Consider the following 18,170-nt stretch of genomic DNA (forward strand, 5'->3'; position numbering starts at 1 on the left):
TGCAAAAAAGAAGTACAATATTTAGGCCACAATATCGAAAAGGGACTGAGAAAGATAACAATAGACAGAATCAGGATCATAAAAAGAATGAGCACCCATGACCCAAAGAGAGGTGAGAATGTTTCTTGGAATGGTTGGATACTGTCGTCAATGGATCAGCAATTTTTCGTTGATTGCAAAACCTTTGGTACGATTGACAAGAAGTGATGTGAGAGATCCCATTGATTTGAACAAAGAGAATTGGCAGCTTTTAAACGATTGAGAGATGGGTTGTGTGAAGCACCTGCATTAGGTATGCCTGATTATGAGAAAGAGTTTGAGTTGTACTGCAGTGACAGGAATGGATGTGCACTCTCTGTTCTAATACAGAAGCATGGAAAACTGAGGAGACCAATTGCATATTTCTCATCAATGCTGGATCCAGTAGCGGTAGCCCTATCCGGGTGTTTGAAAGCAGTGGCTGCTACCTGCCGAAGTTTGGAACAGAGTGAAGGAATTGTAATGGGATATCCTGTGAAAGTGTTTGTACCTCATGATGTGGCAATCTTTTTAACAAGGAGTCGCACTCAGTATATGACACATAGTCGGATGACTAAGTATGAGAAAGTTATATTAGGTGCAACGATTGTAAGTCTTGTGAGATGTTTGAATGTGAATCCTTCAGCATTGCTGCCTGATGCTGAGTATGTAGAAGTCAGAGATGAAGCAGATCACGACTGTCTGGATGTACTCGATTTCTGTACAAAACCACGACCCGACATAAAAGATGAGCCTTTATCAGAAAGTGATTTTGTCATGTTTGTGGATGGGTCTTGTTTGAGAACAGATGATGGAGTGTTGAGTGCAGCATATGCGAACTTGTTGCTTTGACTAGAGCATGCAAGATTGGGAAAAGTGTGAGAGTGACTGTGATAACTGACAGCCAGTATGGCTTCGGAGTCGTACACGACTTCGGTCAAAAATTGGCTGCAGAGAGGGTTTTTGAAATCAAGTGGAACTCCCATTAAGAATGCTGAAGTGGTTGGTAAATTGCTTGGGGCGATACAGCTGCCTAGGCAATTGGCTGTTGTGAAGTGTGCTGCCCATAGTCAAAGTGGTGATTACATCGCCACTGGCAATAAATATGCCAACGACATGGCTCAATACTGTGCACGTAACCAGAATTCCATTTACAGGGCCAAGGAGAAAGAGGTGATTTCTTTTTCTTTGATGTTTACTAACATTGTGGGTACCTGGGAAGAAGTGAGAATTACAGGAAGAAGCAGGAGATGAGGAAATGAAGCAGTGGATAAGAGCAGGATGTGCACCAAGAGACAAGGATCATGTGTAGGTCTATCGGGATGGAAGACCAGTTATGCCTGATAGCATGAAGTCTGCCATGGCCCGGATGTATCATGGACAGGGACACATAGGGAGAGATGCTATGATCAAGTCATTTAAGCAGACCTGGCACAATGCAAAATTCAGACTTGTAGCTGAAAGTTTTTGTCAGAGATGCCTAATATGTCAGCAATACAATCCTGGAAGAAAGACAGTAGTGAGCCTAGGAACAATAGGTCGAGAAGGAGTGCCTTTTACCAGATGCCTCCCTGTAACAGGTTGAGGTACGTTTTAGTTATGGTCTGCCTGTTTTCTAGATGGGTAGAGGCATTCCCAACAAGAAGAAATGATGGAATGACAGTGGCAAAATTACTTTTGAGGGAATTTATCCCTAGATTCGGATTCCCAGTAACAATTGAATCAGACCGAGGAGTACATTTCCAGAATGAGATCATAAAATTGATTTGTGAAGCATTGAATGTACAACAAAAACTACATTGTGCCTACCGACCAGAAGCTTCTGGTGTGGTGGAACAGATGAATGGTACTATCAAAAACAGGATAGGGAAAATGTGTTTAGCCACAGGTATGAAATGGCCTGATGTCTTGCCTCTGGTACTCATGACTATTAGATCAATTCAAGACAGAACTACAGGGTTGAGCCCCCATGAAATTATTATGGGACGGGCGATGCGACATGTGTTCATACCAGTCAACAAGCTGATGACTATAACTGATGACATGGTGTTGGAATACTGTAAAAACGTGGCTGATGCAGTTCATTCTGTATTTCATCAGGTTGGAGCGGATGCCACCACCCTTGAAAAGAAGCAAGACCTTGATCTGAGCCCAGAAGACTGGATGAGAATAAAAGTACACAGAGGAAGAAACTATTTGGTACCAAGGTGGGGAAAACCACGACAAGTCATCTTGACCACAACAACAGCTGTGAAGTGTGCTGGACTGAAAAACTGGATTCATGCAAGTCATACATTGAGAATTTCAAATCCAGTGGATAGCTCAGAAAAGGAGTATTTTGATGAATCAGAATCCAGTACTGAATCGGATGACGAAGAGCCAAATACAAAAGAAAACCCTGAAAAGGGGGAATCAGAACCAAGTCTAACATTTGTCCCCAGAAGTATTTCCTTGAGAAGAAGGTTACAGATTTCTGATGCCAGCTCAGACTCAGAGACTGAACAAGGAACTCAATGTTCTAGGAAAAGACAAGGAAAGGACAAAGAAAAAGACAGTGAAGAGACAATAAAAGAAATTACTGAAAGAGAAGTTCCAGACGAAAGATTGAGAGAGATTCCACCTGAAAAAACACATTTAGATGGACAGGTGCTAGATACAGAAAGAGAGGGAAAGATTTCTGCGAAAGACCCCCGAGGAGGTGTAGGGAACTCCAACATTCAGTCAGAAGTAGGGACAAGTAGTCAGCAGGAAGATTGCGTGTCGGAGATACGAGGAGGGACAGAAGTAGGAAAAACAAAAGAAGTGGTGGAAAAAGAAGCTGTGGAGAGTAAAAAGCAAGTTGAAACAGAGTCAGAGGAAAGCGAAGATGAAGTACCTGAAGGTCGAGTTCTAAGAAAGAGAGCTTGGAGAAATGAAAAGAATGATAAAGGAAGAAAATTGAAAAGAGCAGCAAAGGACGACGGTTGGCCAAATAAAGTAAAAAGACTGAGAAATCAACTGACACGAGTAAATTCACCAAGGGCTGAACAGGTGAATGAAGTGACGAGTCAGGAGGAATTAAAAGACGAAGAAACCATTGTAATCAAAGAAAGTAAAAGAATAAGAAAACCTAACCAGAAGTATAAGTCACCAGAATGGACGTATGTGGCCCTGTCTGAAGTGAAAGAAGAGGCAGATAGCCAAGGAAATTCAGAGGTGATTGTGCCAGAAGTGGTTGAAGAGGACGAAGAATCGGAAATCCTGAGAGTTATCTTGTCCGATATTGGAGGAGAAGCAGATGTTCAGGATATTCTGTATTCAGATCACGAGGGAAAGGCGAAAAACGATGAGATGCCAAACTGAATGAGACCAAAAAGCTGCTAACGGAAAGATAACAAAATATGCACACACAAAAAGAGAAAAAAACTGGTAGAACCCAGTAGGTGCTTAGAGCCTTGGGTTGGACAAATTAGTTGTGAAGTAGAAGAGGCTAAGTCAAAAGACACTGTCCATTTTAATAAAAATGGCAAATATAGATAGTAGAAAAGGTAGATGTATTATTTTTGCAAAGATGGTGTAAAATGTGTTGTTGTTGTACAGGATTACTAATGCTTCTCTGGAGCATACTTGCTCTCCTGATCTCATTTAAGGTTACTATAGATACAATAGAAGGATATAGTGAAAACAAAACTAATATAGAAAAGATTCAAAAGATAGTTCTGACTAGAATAGATAAAAACTATTTACATAAAGACAGGTCTATAACCGATTTTTCTAATAATGTGTTTTCGAAATAGTTGTATGAATATGTAAAGACAATGGACGTAAGGGACTGCTATGTTTGTATGCAGTTACCTGCCTCTGTACCGGAGGGAGTGACTTATCACCATCTTCCAGTAACTTATGGAATAACATGTAGTGTAATAGATAGTTTATTTTATCAAACAGGGAGATTAGAGTATTATTTTTCAGATGTAGAGAACATATTTTAACAAGTACCATCAATTAACAATCTAAACAAGGTAAAACCTGCAAAGGTATTAGGTGAATTTTTCTTAGAGATTAAAGAACTAACATTAGAATATATAATTAAAAACAATTTGACTTGCAGTTTACAGAAAGAGGAAAAGACATTTTTAGATATGGTTGAAGAAAGAAGACTGAAAATGCAAAGAAAGGCATCTGAAGGAAAGGTGGAGAAGACAGTCTGGGATGTAGAAAGGGAAAAACACTTGAAAGGTGAAGCTAGTCCAACTATGGCTTTGGATTGGCCTCAGAAGGGGAAATTGTGTATTAGAAGGAATCAAACTGCATATGATAATTATTTTGGAGGTAATAGTGAGTGCCATGATACATACCGAATCATGGGTGGATGGGGATTTAAAGGTGGAAAAGATCCAGTTTTTCCTGGATTATATTTCATTTGCGGGAGCAAGGCATATTATCGTTTGCCAGAACATTGGTATGGCACATGTTATGTAGGCCTGGTTTTCCCGAACATTTTTCATATGAATAGAGGAGAAGATGGTGTACATAGTTTAGGTAGTTATTTAGCACGTAGTAAGAGAGAATCTTGGTCAGAAATTGTGGGTGACATCTTTGGAGCATTGATACCAGCAGTGGGAATATCTCTGAATGCAAACAAAACTAGAAGACCTCAACATTAGTGGATCGCTTGCCAACAAGCACCGCTGGAGGATTTTTATTGGTGAACATAGAAATGGTTGCCATGCGTACCATGGCAATGCAAAATCGACTTGCCCTTGATAGATTATTGGCAAAGGAGGGTGGAGTCTGTGGAATGCTGAAAGTTCAACATTGTTGTACTTACATTCCAAACGAAAGTAAAGATTTGAAAATTTATATTAAAAATATAACTGAACTGCATGATGAAATTGCACCACTGGAGGTTGAAGGTGTTTGGGAAAAGATTGGAAAGAAAACATTAGCTATTAAAGCTTTCTTAGTAAACTTAGGTAGTACCTTTTTAGGTAAAATCTTATTTCCATTAACCTGTGTGATTTTCATAGTATTAATGATAAGATTAGGGTGTATCTGTCGTAAAAGGAATAAAAGTCAGAAAAAGTTACAAAGAGAAAATTTAAGGAGAAAAGGTAAGAAACAAGAGAGAGAATTTGAAGGAATAGAATTAGAGGAAGTTAAGGAGAGTATGTACAAGTCAGCGAAAAGAGAAGAGACAGGGGAAACTGAATTATGAATAAAAATAAGAAATCACTTTGAAACTCCATAAAAGAAATACAAAATGTTGATGGTGTGGTGATATAATCACCAAAGGGGGGATTGATGGAGTGGGTAGTACAAAATGTTGTATACCTCCCCCATTTCTGCATGTTCATACTAATTAGAATAATCTATTAATTGTAATAATATTAATGTGTTTTGAGTGGTACTTAACCAACCTTACTAATGTATGAATTACACGTGGGATTTGCATTTTGCATGGCTAAAATAATTTGTAAACTAATATACGAACGCATACTAATACTAGAAAAATAGAATATTGCATGATGTATGTTGCTTTTGTGACGTAATTGTAAGTTGCACCAGATGACATCATTGGGTGAATATAAACGCTTTAAATGTCGCAGTTATGCTAGATAATTACACACACATAGGGGAATTAGTTAGGGTTAAACATTTTATTCTTTATTTCCATGTTTTAATTACTTTTGTGTTTGTTTCTCTTAAGTTGACCGATTGGGCCTATAACAAAATGGCCGACCAACGTACACGACGAGACAGCCACCATTCCACGAGGTTTCAGACCAAGTGCGCATGTCCCAGGCTCCTGAACAAGTGGCCTCAAGATGACCTACACAGCTTGTACCCGAACAAGGTTGTGACTGGACTACAGCCAAGAGCTTTAACAATGGACAATTTTGACAAACCGGATGGATCATGTCTGACAGTGTGACATCATAGACTTTGGGAAACCGAAACGGACGATCTTAACCAACCAATCAGAAATGCCTAAAACTGACTTTCGTTACATTTTGTCATTAATTTATTATAAACGATAATAGACTAGTGAGTTGGCAGTAGCGGACCTTTTCTTTTTCCTGACGTTATGCTGACAGAGAGGACGGTGACACTGCAGGACAGCTGTTTCCCTGAATCTTTGACAGACTAAATTGCTGCCCATTTCCCTGATGAACTGAGGACTCTCAAAACTGATGGGCACTGATTGATGCGTACACACTTATGGTCCAGACCCAATCTTTGGGACTGTAGCATGCTGCATGATGACTTGATTGACTTAGAGGACGACTAATAGCCAAATTAGGTAAATATGGTGTTCTATGGTTTAACGTTTTATTAACATTTGCATTAAATAGATAACCAATATTATTGATTAACAAGCAAATGTGTTGGGTTATTTATTGAGAAGCAATAGATTAAGATTTGAATATAAATGAAAGAGGATTAAAATCACTACTCCAACACAACTAAATGATCCATCGGCTAAGTGGAAGGAATATCTTGAGGTTCAGGATTAAGATGTACTGGATTAAGGATATGTAGTGTATGTTTATGTAAATAAAATTCCTCTAGGTTATAAGGTATTCTTTTCACGTCAGCGTTTGGAACACTTATCTCTCCCGTAAGAGCAGACCAATGAAGTGTGAGTATTGGTGTTATCGGCCCCACCAATGAATGTATTGAGTGAAAGCGTTAGTGTGATATTTGGTCTGTGACGAAGGGAGGATTTGAAATTCCACGCTGCATCATATTTCTCTAGAATTTTACGACATTCCTATTCAATAACCCTCTCCAAAACTAATTTTCTTTCCATCCTAGAAGCAGAAGTTTGGAGATCAAGAAATAAATTCTATAATTCAGAAACAAGCTATAACTCCCTGCAACCCACATCCCAATGGTTTTATCAGCAACATGAGCTTATTTATACTCAGGTGAGAGGGTGCTAATCTCCATTCTTCCTCACACTTTCTGATAAGCTTTCTTTCTTCATAAAGCTCTTTTGAGAACCAAGGATTGGAGGGTTTCGGTCTAGATAATTTGCACTTCAGAGGTGCAAATTTGTTGATAAGGGTTTCCATGCCGCAGTTGTATTCGTTGGTGGCCTCATTAATATCAAAGTGGGGTGTAAACGAGATTAGGGTAGGAAGGGCCATGAGGGCCATGGCTTCTGAGTTAAGGTTGGATGTTTGCCTGAACCATATTTTCTCCCTCTTGAGTAGCCCGGAGATTTTGGTATAAGAGCAGGAGAGGGAGAATGAGTTCTGCATGTGGTCAGACAAGACAATTGAAATGGGGTAATATGACTGTATATTGGGGGAATTGGAGACTATCAGGTCCAGGATAGTTCTGAGATGTCTATGGAAGATTGTATCCGTTTGGGTCTGGGTAGATGGTTGTCTCTTGGTATGTAAGAGGGTATTAGGTAGAGGGTCAGTGGGGATAAAAATAAAAGGAGAAGGCAATAGGAGGATAGAAAGACACTTAGATGAGAAAGAGCAGAGGAGAGGATTTTGATTCTTCAGGAGATGTGCAAGAACGTGGAAAGGAGCTTGTTGAGCAGAGGCAAGTTATGTTCATCAGTTATGTTGGGGGATATGTGGGTTGTTGGTATCTGGTGTTGGAAGATGTTAGGGTAGGACATCGAAGGAGGAAAGGGGCAGGAAGGCTTCTGAGTCGACTGTGGCGGAGAAGAGAGTGGGGAGGGCAACCCAAAATGGAGAGATACTGGTGTGTGGGAAGTTGGCGGTGGGGAGATGGTGGGGGGGGGGTTGTTCGCAGTCTTGTGTTGGCTGTGAGCAACAGCTTGAGAGGGGTCATATCGGACCGCAGGGGAGTCCAGGGAGAGAGGAGTTGTATGGGTGGACCAGAAGGAGTGGGGGTGGGTGAGGGGTGTTAGGGATGAACAGAGGGGGGATCGTGGAGGACAGTCGGGGGGCTTGAGGGTGGGATGAATAAAGTTGACTGTGGCCAAGATTGTGTTATTGGCTTGGAACATGATTTCCCGTTGTAGATGGAGATAGCAAGGTTCCCTAAGAGGCCAAACGGAGAAAAGCATCTTCTTTCCTTATTATTCAGAAACACCTCCCCCCCCCCTTATAGGAAACCGACCCTCAAACAAGCATATTGACGTCAAAAGTAAATCACTGCCACACCAATCCCAGAGAGGTGCTATCTGAACAAAACACAACCAAACAGTACTTTTTCTACCAACGGCTATACCACACACACCTCGATTCCAAAGCATAGGCTTCAGGGCAAAAGTTTTAATTTCCAGCACCGCATGTATGACTGCTTCCCAAAGCTATGCAACATACAAATATTAGAAACTCTACTTTCAAACATTACACTAAAGCGGTAATCCGTACAAGACACTAGTAAGCCATCACGCATCCCACACTCACCCTCCATTTTCTGGAGTCTTCCGGTTTATACCGAGATGTGTCGATCCGGCTATCCAATCAGCGGCTTTGGAAGCACTTTCAGGAACGCCCACACCCCTACTGGTATCAGTTAATGGACCAATTACAAGCCCCACCACCAAGCTGGGGGTGTTTTAGTCTACTGTAGTACTCGGTCAACGCATGCGCGTTTGACCTTAACTGCATGCGTACAGTACAGCTCCAGTGTGAGCGGTGTTGTACTCATACAGTTTTGATGGGGACGGTTGGAGGGAGTGGCGAATGCAGGGTAGGCGACGAACGGGGCTGAAAAAGAAATAAAGAGGTGTGGTGCTTGGAAGGTAAAGGGGCAGGAACGGAGGTGGAGCTTGAGCTTAGTGGGCGGTACCAGAAGAAGGGCATGATTGGGAGTGACACAGAGGAGGTGAGGTAGGGGGGCAAGGGCGTTTTATGGGAGGGATGCTGACTGTCGTCGAGTAGGAGGTCTGGAGACGCATTATATCGGCTGAGAGGTGCAGAGAGGCGGGGGAACACTGGCTGGGTGAGCAGGGCAGTGGGAGGGTGTAGAAGACTTTGGGGCAGCGCTTGAGGTAGGGCAGTCAGAGAAGAGTTGACACGGTCTCCCGATTTCGTACTGCCACACATCGAGGAATTCGATGAGTCCGATGTGGCTGTTTCGATGCATCAGATGTGACCGCGTCGAACCCGTCACGTCGGCAAAACCTAGAACCGTCTTGAACGTGGTAGCCATTTTGGATTGGGCTAAGGAAAGTTCAACTGGGTTTTTTATGTAACGCTGGAGTGCTAACCATGGTACAGAATGGACGGGATAGTGAGCGCCATGCTATAAACAAATACACTTTAACATCGTTAGCTCAGCTTGAAAATAAGTGGTTTTTACTTGACAGCTCACGACTTGTAGAATGACAGGACCACACACGTATTTTCTTTCCGCGTAGACTGTACTTGGACATTTAAAGCATTTAATTCTTCAAATTATCGTATTTGTTTGTGTTCATCACATACATTATCGAGACGTTATACCTATTAGAAATGTACTCTTATTAAACAGTTCCCTTTGCTGCTCCTTACACTTAACTAAATATGATAGTATGGAGTTTTAGTATAGCGCATACCCACCGCCCTTGACTTCCATTAAGTTGCAGCTGTGAATTTCTAGGCGATGGGTTAATCCACGGGGAGGGTGCTACTTTGGGGAAATGTTTTGTGACCCTCGGCCCGCATCTCATTCTGCCCTTCAAAATGTTTAGCTTCTGATACACAAGAGCTTATGTTTTGCGTAATGTTTGTTTTGCATCTGTTGCTGAAGTTATGTTGACCACCGTGTTTCCTTACTTTCCTTCTTTGTGAGCCATCGGCTCCTGAATACAAACGTTGGGTGTGAGTTATCACTAGTGCTTGATTTAAAAACAATACAAGTCCAATATTCACTATCAGAGGGTATCGATTTGCTTTCTCGAAAGTGCCACTTCTCTCCCATTGAAAGTACGCTTTCCCCCCGAGAAGTGCTGAACTGACCGTTTTAAGTTTAGAGGTGCAGTTGCTCTGTGCCCGACAGTACCAACCATTTTATAGCACGGGTTTGCAACACAGAGCTTCTACATTTTACGTCTGACCCGCCACCAGTGTGTGGGCCTTTGGAGAATATGGGTTCTTTGTCATTGTGTGGTGACCGTATGGCAGTGTCTTAGTGAACCTTGATGATACCCTTGCACACAGTATTTTATTTTCTAATGCTGTGGTGACAGGCTGTACTGTAGATTAATTCAATTTAACAAGCAGTAGAGACTTTCAGTAATCCACTTGCGGATTTTTAGCACATAGGTGTTCTTTGACAGATCATCAGCCATTCGCCCTCAGTTTATTTAGTCGACTGGCATTGCGGAGCCATCTTTCATATCTATTAATTTGTTTTTAACTGAAGTGGGGCCTGACTTACGAATCACGACTACTAATTGTTAACTACAGTTTTGGCATCTGAAACTAACATAAAAGTTCTAATACACGTGGCATGGAATTTATTTATTTTATGAACTTGTAAGGCGCAACAGCTACCCAAAAAGGGTTTCCCGGCGCCGAGCTACAGCCAAGAAATTCAAGAAAGTCAGGGGTGAGAAGACTGGCTATTCAAGTTTATTGTTCGAATAGCCAGGTCTTAACATTTCTACGAAACCTGCCATAGTTGTCTTCTTTTCGAATGAAGGGAGGAAGAGTATTCCACTTCTGGTTTTCTGTGACCCCTTTTCCATTTGTCGTTTTCCAGTTAGTTCCCATTCACTCATACACTTATATAAACGCAAACAAAGATAGTTAGACTATATCATACACAGGCGCACACACACCTCTTACTTCAATCGTTGTATCATTGCCACTACATGGTAGTCCATTTTACCTTCACAACATCTCCTTCCCCGTATTGGCTTTTTGTATGAACTCATGGTCTCCTTAAACTGGCATTGCATTTAAGGCTACAAATGGCAAGCAACCTTCACATAAACACCCATGCCTCAGGCTACTATTTGTTTACATTGTACCTTGATGACCATCTCAGTGTTAATTCCATATATCCACTGAAAGGGTAACACCCATCATAAGACTGGGCATGTTAATCGTATTCACTGTCGCCTTTTTGATCAGACTTTTGTTGGTATTTGACAGATCTGCATGAAATTTGTGAGCTAGTTGTCACATTAGGACCATTAGGTGCACGTCAAGTTTTGTTCATACCTGTCTGATAAAGGGACGGGTGGGGGCAATGTAAAGGGGAGTTAGAAAGCGTTGATTTCTTTTTTTAAATAACATTTGTGTCATTTAACGGATCTGCATGAAGCATTAGATCACAGACTGGGACATAACATGTTAGCAGTCTTCCACATTTTGTTCACATTTGTCATGGGGCGGCAGGATCAAATATGCCGTTCATTTGCTAACTGGTGCAATTTTGCATGAAATTAGACCGATTATATCCACATTAAGCCCAGTGCTGCTATCTCGAGTGTCGTGCAGATTAGTCAAGGGAGAGTCAAAGTGGGTGTGGTTTAAAAAGAATTGTTTCGCTAACGTCTTTGGCACTGTTTGAAATAACGTCATAAATCTTGAGCTACTCAAACCGTGCTTCATGTGCAAACGTCATAATTCCAGGATTGTGCTTCAAACAACGTAACATGTGTTACTAAAAAGGACTTATTCCTTTGTTCGATTACTTTGCCGTAATTCATTGCCTGTGCCTAGAGGCCTCTGCACTCGCATTATACAGACAATAAATTGTTGGTGTGTAAATCAGTACAGGAAACATTACAAAGACATTGAGGGTTGCAAGGTGTAGGGGGGTCCCATATCGTCTCAACTATAGGCATTATAAGTTAAGAGTGCATGGCTGACTGAAAATAAATTGAGATTTAAGACGTAATGCAATGGTTGGGGAAGTCTGTACTAATGAGACTTTATCACTACTCAGACAATCCTTTTTTATAACAGAGTAACAGATTGAGGAGAAAAAACACTAAGGTTCTAAACCAATGCCTTGCAGTTTGTTTGCATCTCCATGATGCTTGTTCATAGATCAAATGTGCCATATTAGAATAACTACAATTTATGTAACCATATCAATACTTAGAAAATGATACATTTCACTATCTCGATTCATGCCCCTCTCCACAGTTTTTAATTTAATGATCCACTGTTCCTCATTTTTTTCTTAATTCAGCCATGCGATTTCCACCCCTTGGGTTAGGGTTGGTCTGACAAAATCCCATATGTTGAGTGCTACTCCTTAACCTGTTTTACTAAAGGGAGTGATGGATCATTGTTTTTCAAGGAGCTCATGTGTTTTTGTTTTCGTTCTTTAAAGCCTTTGATTGTGCTCCCCACGTGGATGACTCCACATGCGCGACTCCATATGCACACACCAACAGATAAACAGCATATTTACTATTGCAGCATATGAAAGTCTAAATTATATATGTCTTGCTTCCATTGAAACTGAAATTATATGTCCTGTTCATCGCTGTGCTACACATATTACAAGTGCTGCATTAAAAAAATCCTCGTGGTCTGGTGGGTAACCATGTGCTTGTCATTTCAACTGTGGGTTGCAGATAGCTGTTGCATACAGAGCCTCTAATAATTCTCTTCATCTTGTGTTTGTATGGAATTATACACAAGTATGCTATCTGTACTTGGTATGTTTCAAAAGTATTTTGCAAATAGAATTGCTGCTCTGGCTGTACGTTGTACAGAAACGGATTGAATTTTGTCACAGTTGCGTTTTTGATTTCTTGGGATTTTCAACATGGTTCTTCTAGGTGTTTTTGCATTTCTTTTTCTGGCGCCAACTAAGATCCCTTTTGATTAGCCTCTTTGTAAAAACCTGTTTACCAGATCTAACTGTATTCACATGATTCTGCTTCGCTGCAGTTTCTTTTGATCCTAGACATCTCGCCAAATGGTATGGCTAACAATTGGGTGATCGGATGGGAGCTAGTACCATGTAGCAATGCATTACATGCTGCGGGTTTGCGAAAACCCTGACTTGTACCCTATTAATTTTGACATATATTTCTATATTCAAGAAACAGATGGACTGTTTACTAAACTCAAACGTCACATGTATGTTGAAATTATTTTTGTTGAGGTAAGGGCAAAACTCTAGCAGTGACGCTTCTGAACCTGTTCCGATCAACAGAACCTCATCAATGAATCTTCCCCAAAAGGAGATATGTTCAGTCATATGAGGGGGACCCTTTCGCCATATGTGTTTTGCCTCAAAGAAACCCATATACAGATTTGCATATGATGGTGAGAAACAAGAGCCCTTGTCTACTCCCTGAGCTCGTCATTACCAATCCCCCTCTTGGGTGAAATCATTGTTTTAAAGTATAAAGTCGATCATCTCAGGTAGCATGTCGGTATGCTTTATGTAAGAGGCCGAGCTTTTAGAAAGAAAGTTGCGCATTGCCTCCAAACCCCTATTTTTCGGTATTCATGTTTACAAGGAGCTCACGTCCAGTGTGAACCATATCATATGAGATGTCCACTGTACATCCTCAAACTTATTGAGGACATCCTTGGTGCATATTTTTTTTTCTATATTGGGTATATATTTTACAAATGGCTGCAAGAATCCGTCTACGTATTCTGACAATTTTTCAGTCGGTGATCCAATCTTTGATATGAACAATCTTCCAAAAGGTGTTGTTTTGTTCCTATGTATTTTTGGTAATGTGTACATACATGAAGCTATGGGATTCAAGTTGAGTATATATTTATACTCCAGTTCTCTAATCAGATGTCATTCTCGCCATTTATGTAGCAATGTGTTCAGTTGCATAGTAATTACGTTCATGGGATTATCTTTTAGTTTGGTGTATGACACTGTATCTGCTAACTGTTGATCGATTTCATTCACATAATCTTGTCTTTTTAGAATAACTATATTCGCATCCATGTCCACCTCCTTTATGACCAATGTCTTATTGTCACTAAGATGTTTCAGGGCTTGTCGCTCCTTTTTTGTTAAATTATGTGATGTTCGCAGTTTGACCAATTTACCAAATGTGTCAATCACATTTTCTGCTGGAAAAGTGGGTGTAAACGTGGATTTAGGTCTCAGTCCACTCTCAAAAGTTATCTCCTGACTGATATTTAGATCCTTTTAATAGCTGTTGCTTTTTTGGAATCATTATTTCCATCACTGTTAGGAGAGCGTAGAATCTGAGTGTCATTAATATCTTCTATTGTGTATTCCCTAAGTGGTACATTTATTATTGGTGATTGGGTTGTGTTGGTTTTCTCCATCAAGAAATGCTTGAGTTGTCTGCGAAATTTAAATAAATCTGTGTTTTTGTGTCATGTTACACTGGTACGATGGACAGAAACCGAAACCTTGCTGAGCACATTTATTTGATCTTCTGTAAGAGCACAATTCAATTGATAAATTACAATTCGAAGCATTGTTGATAGTTGCACTCCCTTGCCCCCTTCTTTTCCTTTTTGCAATTTTGGGGTGGTTTGTTGCGCAACGTTTATTTTGTTTCCCAGCCTGAATCTTTTGGCCTCTTGTAAAAAATGAGAGGATGCTGTTTCTTTGACACCAGAGCCTTTGCTAGTAGTATCACTAAGTGACCTATCTTCTCCCTGTTCTCCAGATGTCACAGAGAACTGACTGGCTTTCTGAAGCATGCCACCAGTTTTGTTTTGGGAAGGTATATATTCGCCCATTTTTGTAATCATTATCATCCCTTTGAATTTTGCTAATTGTTTTGTTTTTAATGTGTGCTTGATGTTTTTGTAGGACTTCTTCTTTAAGAACTTTGTCATTTTTTAGGTCTCACCTAAGCAGAGCTTGTTCTTTCTCTTCGAGACATGCTGTATTCAGGTATGGACTTGAAGCTCCGCTCGGTTTCCGTCCATCTTTTCGATTGACTCCTGTTACTCTCCTTTCTAAATGGTTGCTTTTGATTTGTGAATAGGCTTAGTATTGCTTTCTTAGTACCCCCTTTTCTCCATTTGTAACCTCCCATAAGGACTGGCCATTTTACCTGTGTTGTTACTCGGTATTTACAGTCTGTGAGCACTTTTTTTCTTAATTTACTTTCTCCTGTTGCAGGCACTACATGCTTTTCTGCAACGGGGCCCGCTTTTCAACTCTGCTGACTTCTGCTCCTCCTCACCCGGACGCCGTGCTTTAGGTTTCAGCATGGAGCTCGCTTCATATTAACATTAACTTTTATAAAGCATGGTTGCCCGCCTCCTAATTAACAAAAATGGCAGCTGCTTTTTTTTCCTCTTCAGTCCAGCTTGCCCAACTTCCTATGTCCTTCCTCCAGTGCCTCTCTCCATATCGGAACAAAGCCCATGGAAGAGATGGCTCTTGGGTGTGGTTAATGGTTGGCGGTATCACCCGGGCATAAAGTAGGCGCCGCCTTTCTTTTCTTTTGCCGTCACGGCGTGCTACAAAGCCCGTGAGAGAGATGGCTCTTGGATGTGGCTTATGCTTGGTGGTAACACCCTGGCATGAAACGGACGCCGCCTTACTTTAGTTTTGCATGCTGCATCTTGCTTTTTAAAGCTCTATTTGCTTCCCCTCCCCCCCCCCCCCCCCCTTCACATTAAGAGCCTTACTCCCACATGGCACATATGGAACCTTTCCCCTGATGAGGCAGCAATGCTTCTTCAATACTCAGTCCTCCTCCGCAGCAATTGCTGCTCTGCCCGACCTCCTCCCTCCGCCCGGGGGTCTCCCCGCTCTCCCATTCCATGAATCTGCATGCACTTTGCAAGTATGCATGTTATTAATTAACCACACTAGATTGGTGTGTTATTTAACGTCTTCCCTGCTCTGAAGTGCCTGTCTTGTCTTTAATATGTGGGTTTAAATAGTTGCATTTCTGTATAGTGTGTCTTTGTGTGCGCGCGTGTTTGTGTCTGATGCTTATTGGTTTCCGTCTGTGCGTGTGTTTTTTAGTGTCTTTGCATGTTTGTGTCTGTTGCTTATTGGTTTCTGCGTGTGAGAGACTTTGTCTGTGCATGTGTGTGTTTGGGGTGAGCCTCACTCATTTCTTGTTAACTTTTCGACCAGGCAAATGAACTTTGACCCTGTCCACATGATTCTTTTGTCCTGCTAACCAGATCTAAAGTTATTGCTTTGAATGACGACAACGTTTAGCGAGTTGGGATGCATAGAAGCACATCCTAGGCACTTGTTGGTAGGTTACATGCTCAGACTCCTATGCGCTGCCACTGTGCTCGACTCCTCCTCCTGTGCCTCATTGGTGTGTGGCAGACTGCTGAGGCTCCTTGTTACTGATTCATATACATGGATCTGTTGTGTCCCTCAACAGGTTGGCTCCTGCCAGCACTCCTTCGCTGTGATTAGTTATTGTGGCCACGACTGTCGTGACGAGTCATACCTTTTTGTTCACGCACACAATACAGTTTAGTATTACAAAAGTAACCAGCCTAAGCACAGCCTCTCTAAAGAAAACACATTTTTCTAGATTGTGGGTGAGAGCATCTGTGACTTGATTTCAAGCAACGTTTTGAAGCCAAAAATGAAATTACAATGCAGAGGTAATGCGATGTACACCCTGGGTTGCCATTTTCTTTCTACCTAGCAGGTTTTATTGAATTTGGGTTTTTCATTTCTGAAGTATATGTAGCAAATGTTTTATTTGTGAGCGTTTCGAAAATGTTCAAAAACATTTCATTTTCACAATTAAATCCCTTTGTTGAAAGTTTCAGTATTCTCTCAAGTGGTTACAGCTTTGAGGATCATAGGTACCTTAAGGTTAACTACAAGCTGTGTGTTCTAATAATACATCCACACACTGCAAACCAAAACACATAGGTAAAAGACTGTCATTTACAATGCCAATAGCTCTAACTCTCCCAAATGCAAGACATACAGCATTGCAAATGCTTGTTTCTTTTACCTCTAAGTCGAATACCTGAATTTCTACCTCAATGTCTTTTATTTCCTTAAGGAGACTATCCCGTTTCTGTTCTGCATGGTCTATTAAGATCATCATCCTGTCCTTTGAGGACTCAAAGAGTAGTTGTTCCCAATCAGCCATATGCTTTGGGGAGAGGTCATCAAAAGATTTTTTTTTTTAAAAATGACTACCCATAAACCACATGGTCATTTTTATCAGCAATATATTTCTTAAGCACTGTCAAGTGCCACCAGCAGGATAGCTCTTTTTTCTGAGTTTTTCCAACCGGATGTATTTTTTAGTTTAGCTCCTGATTCTAAAGTGGACCCCATATCTGTCCCCCCTGCCCCCCCCCCCCCCCCCCCCCCCCAAAAAAAATACTTTTCCTGATATATTCTGTCTGTCATCCCCAAACAGATCCATGGTATATCTATTTGAGTGTCTCTCAATCAAAGTCGAAAACAACGTGATCTATAGCTCAAGGAGTGCTACTATCACTAGCAATATCTTGAAACAAACCGGCAACAGTGATTCATCTGTTGCACATCCCTCTAAGTCTTACCACTGTGATATATGCCAAAATAGAGGTGCTCTAAAACTATAAGACACCTGTTGCCATAATGTGTAAACCTGGACCAGAGATATTGCAGGCCAGTCATCTACAAAACATACAGAACCGCGGGGCACTGGCGATTTATGTACAACTTTAACCATGTTTTAAATTCATTTGTGTAACCATTATTGTGTTATAATAATGTTTGTTTAAATTCATTTGTGTAACCATTATTGTGTTATAATAAATGTAACACTCATGATTGTCTTACAGTATAGAAATGATATCCCTGAAATTATTCCAAACTTCAGACATTCAGATAAGAAATATTGAATTTTTACTCCGTCAGTGTCGCAGAAATAACATAGCATATCTTCAATCTAGACATAGTTGTTGATCAATCTCCTGATTTAAGATACAATTGTTTATCTATGGTCTGTTAATATGTTGCTGTTATTTCTTCTTCATAGATGATCTCAGATGACGTATTTCATCCTTATTAGGACTTTCTCAAGGCTACTTGGAGTGATACACAGGGGAAAAAACAACATTAAAACGTAAATCTTTATTAAAAATCCTAAAAGATAAAATCAAGGAATTTAAAAATGTACTTCAGTTTGAAAACGTGTGACACACAACTTAAATTTGTGTGTTCAACTTAACAGTCTGAGTACCTGTGCTTTGAAACGCCTAGTAAATGGCCCGAATAAGTGAAGTACAGAAAAAATGGGAAATTCCTCCGCCAATACTAATAATCTGTTGGAGATT

The 18,170-nt window shown here is 40.7% G+C and overlaps 2 protein-coding genes across 6 annotated transcripts in view; one reads left to right on the forward strand and one right to left on the reverse strand.

Annotated features, from left to right (window-relative positions):
• NUBP2 (NUBP iron-sulfur cluster assembly factor 2, cytosolic) overlaps nucleotides 1–9,138 on the reverse strand; it is a 215,016-nt gene extending 205,878 nt beyond the window's left edge. Inside the window, exon 1 of the mRNA XM_085628358.1 lies at nucleotides 8,400–9,138. Within this exon, the coding sequence (XP_085484484.1) occupies nucleotides 8,400–8,406 (7 nt within the window). The 5' untranslated portion in view covers nucleotides 8,407–9,138. The remainder of the gene's footprint in view (nucleotides 1–8,399) is intronic.
• The window catches only part of SPSB3 (splA/ryanodine receptor domain and SOCS box containing 3), a 100,109-nt gene continuing 90,542 nt past the window's right edge, over nucleotides 8,604–18,170 (forward strand). Inside the window, exon 1 of one of the 5 annotated variants that reach the window (XM_085628352.1) lies at nucleotides 8,604–8,685. In XM_085628352.1, coding sequence (XP_085484478.1) covers nucleotides 8,679–8,685 — 7 coding nt within the window. In that variant the 5' untranslated portion in view covers nucleotides 8,604–8,678. The other 4 variants (XM_085628355.1, XM_085628354.1, XM_085628353.1 and 1 more) reach the window with 4 other exon arrangements.

This window comes from Triturus cristatus, chromosome 10, assembly GCF_964204655.1.
Source record: "Triturus cristatus chromosome 10, aTriCri1.1, whole genome shotgun sequence".
NCBI classification, from domain to species: domain Eukaryota; kingdom Metazoa; phylum Chordata; class Amphibia; order Caudata; family Salamandridae; genus Triturus; species Triturus cristatus.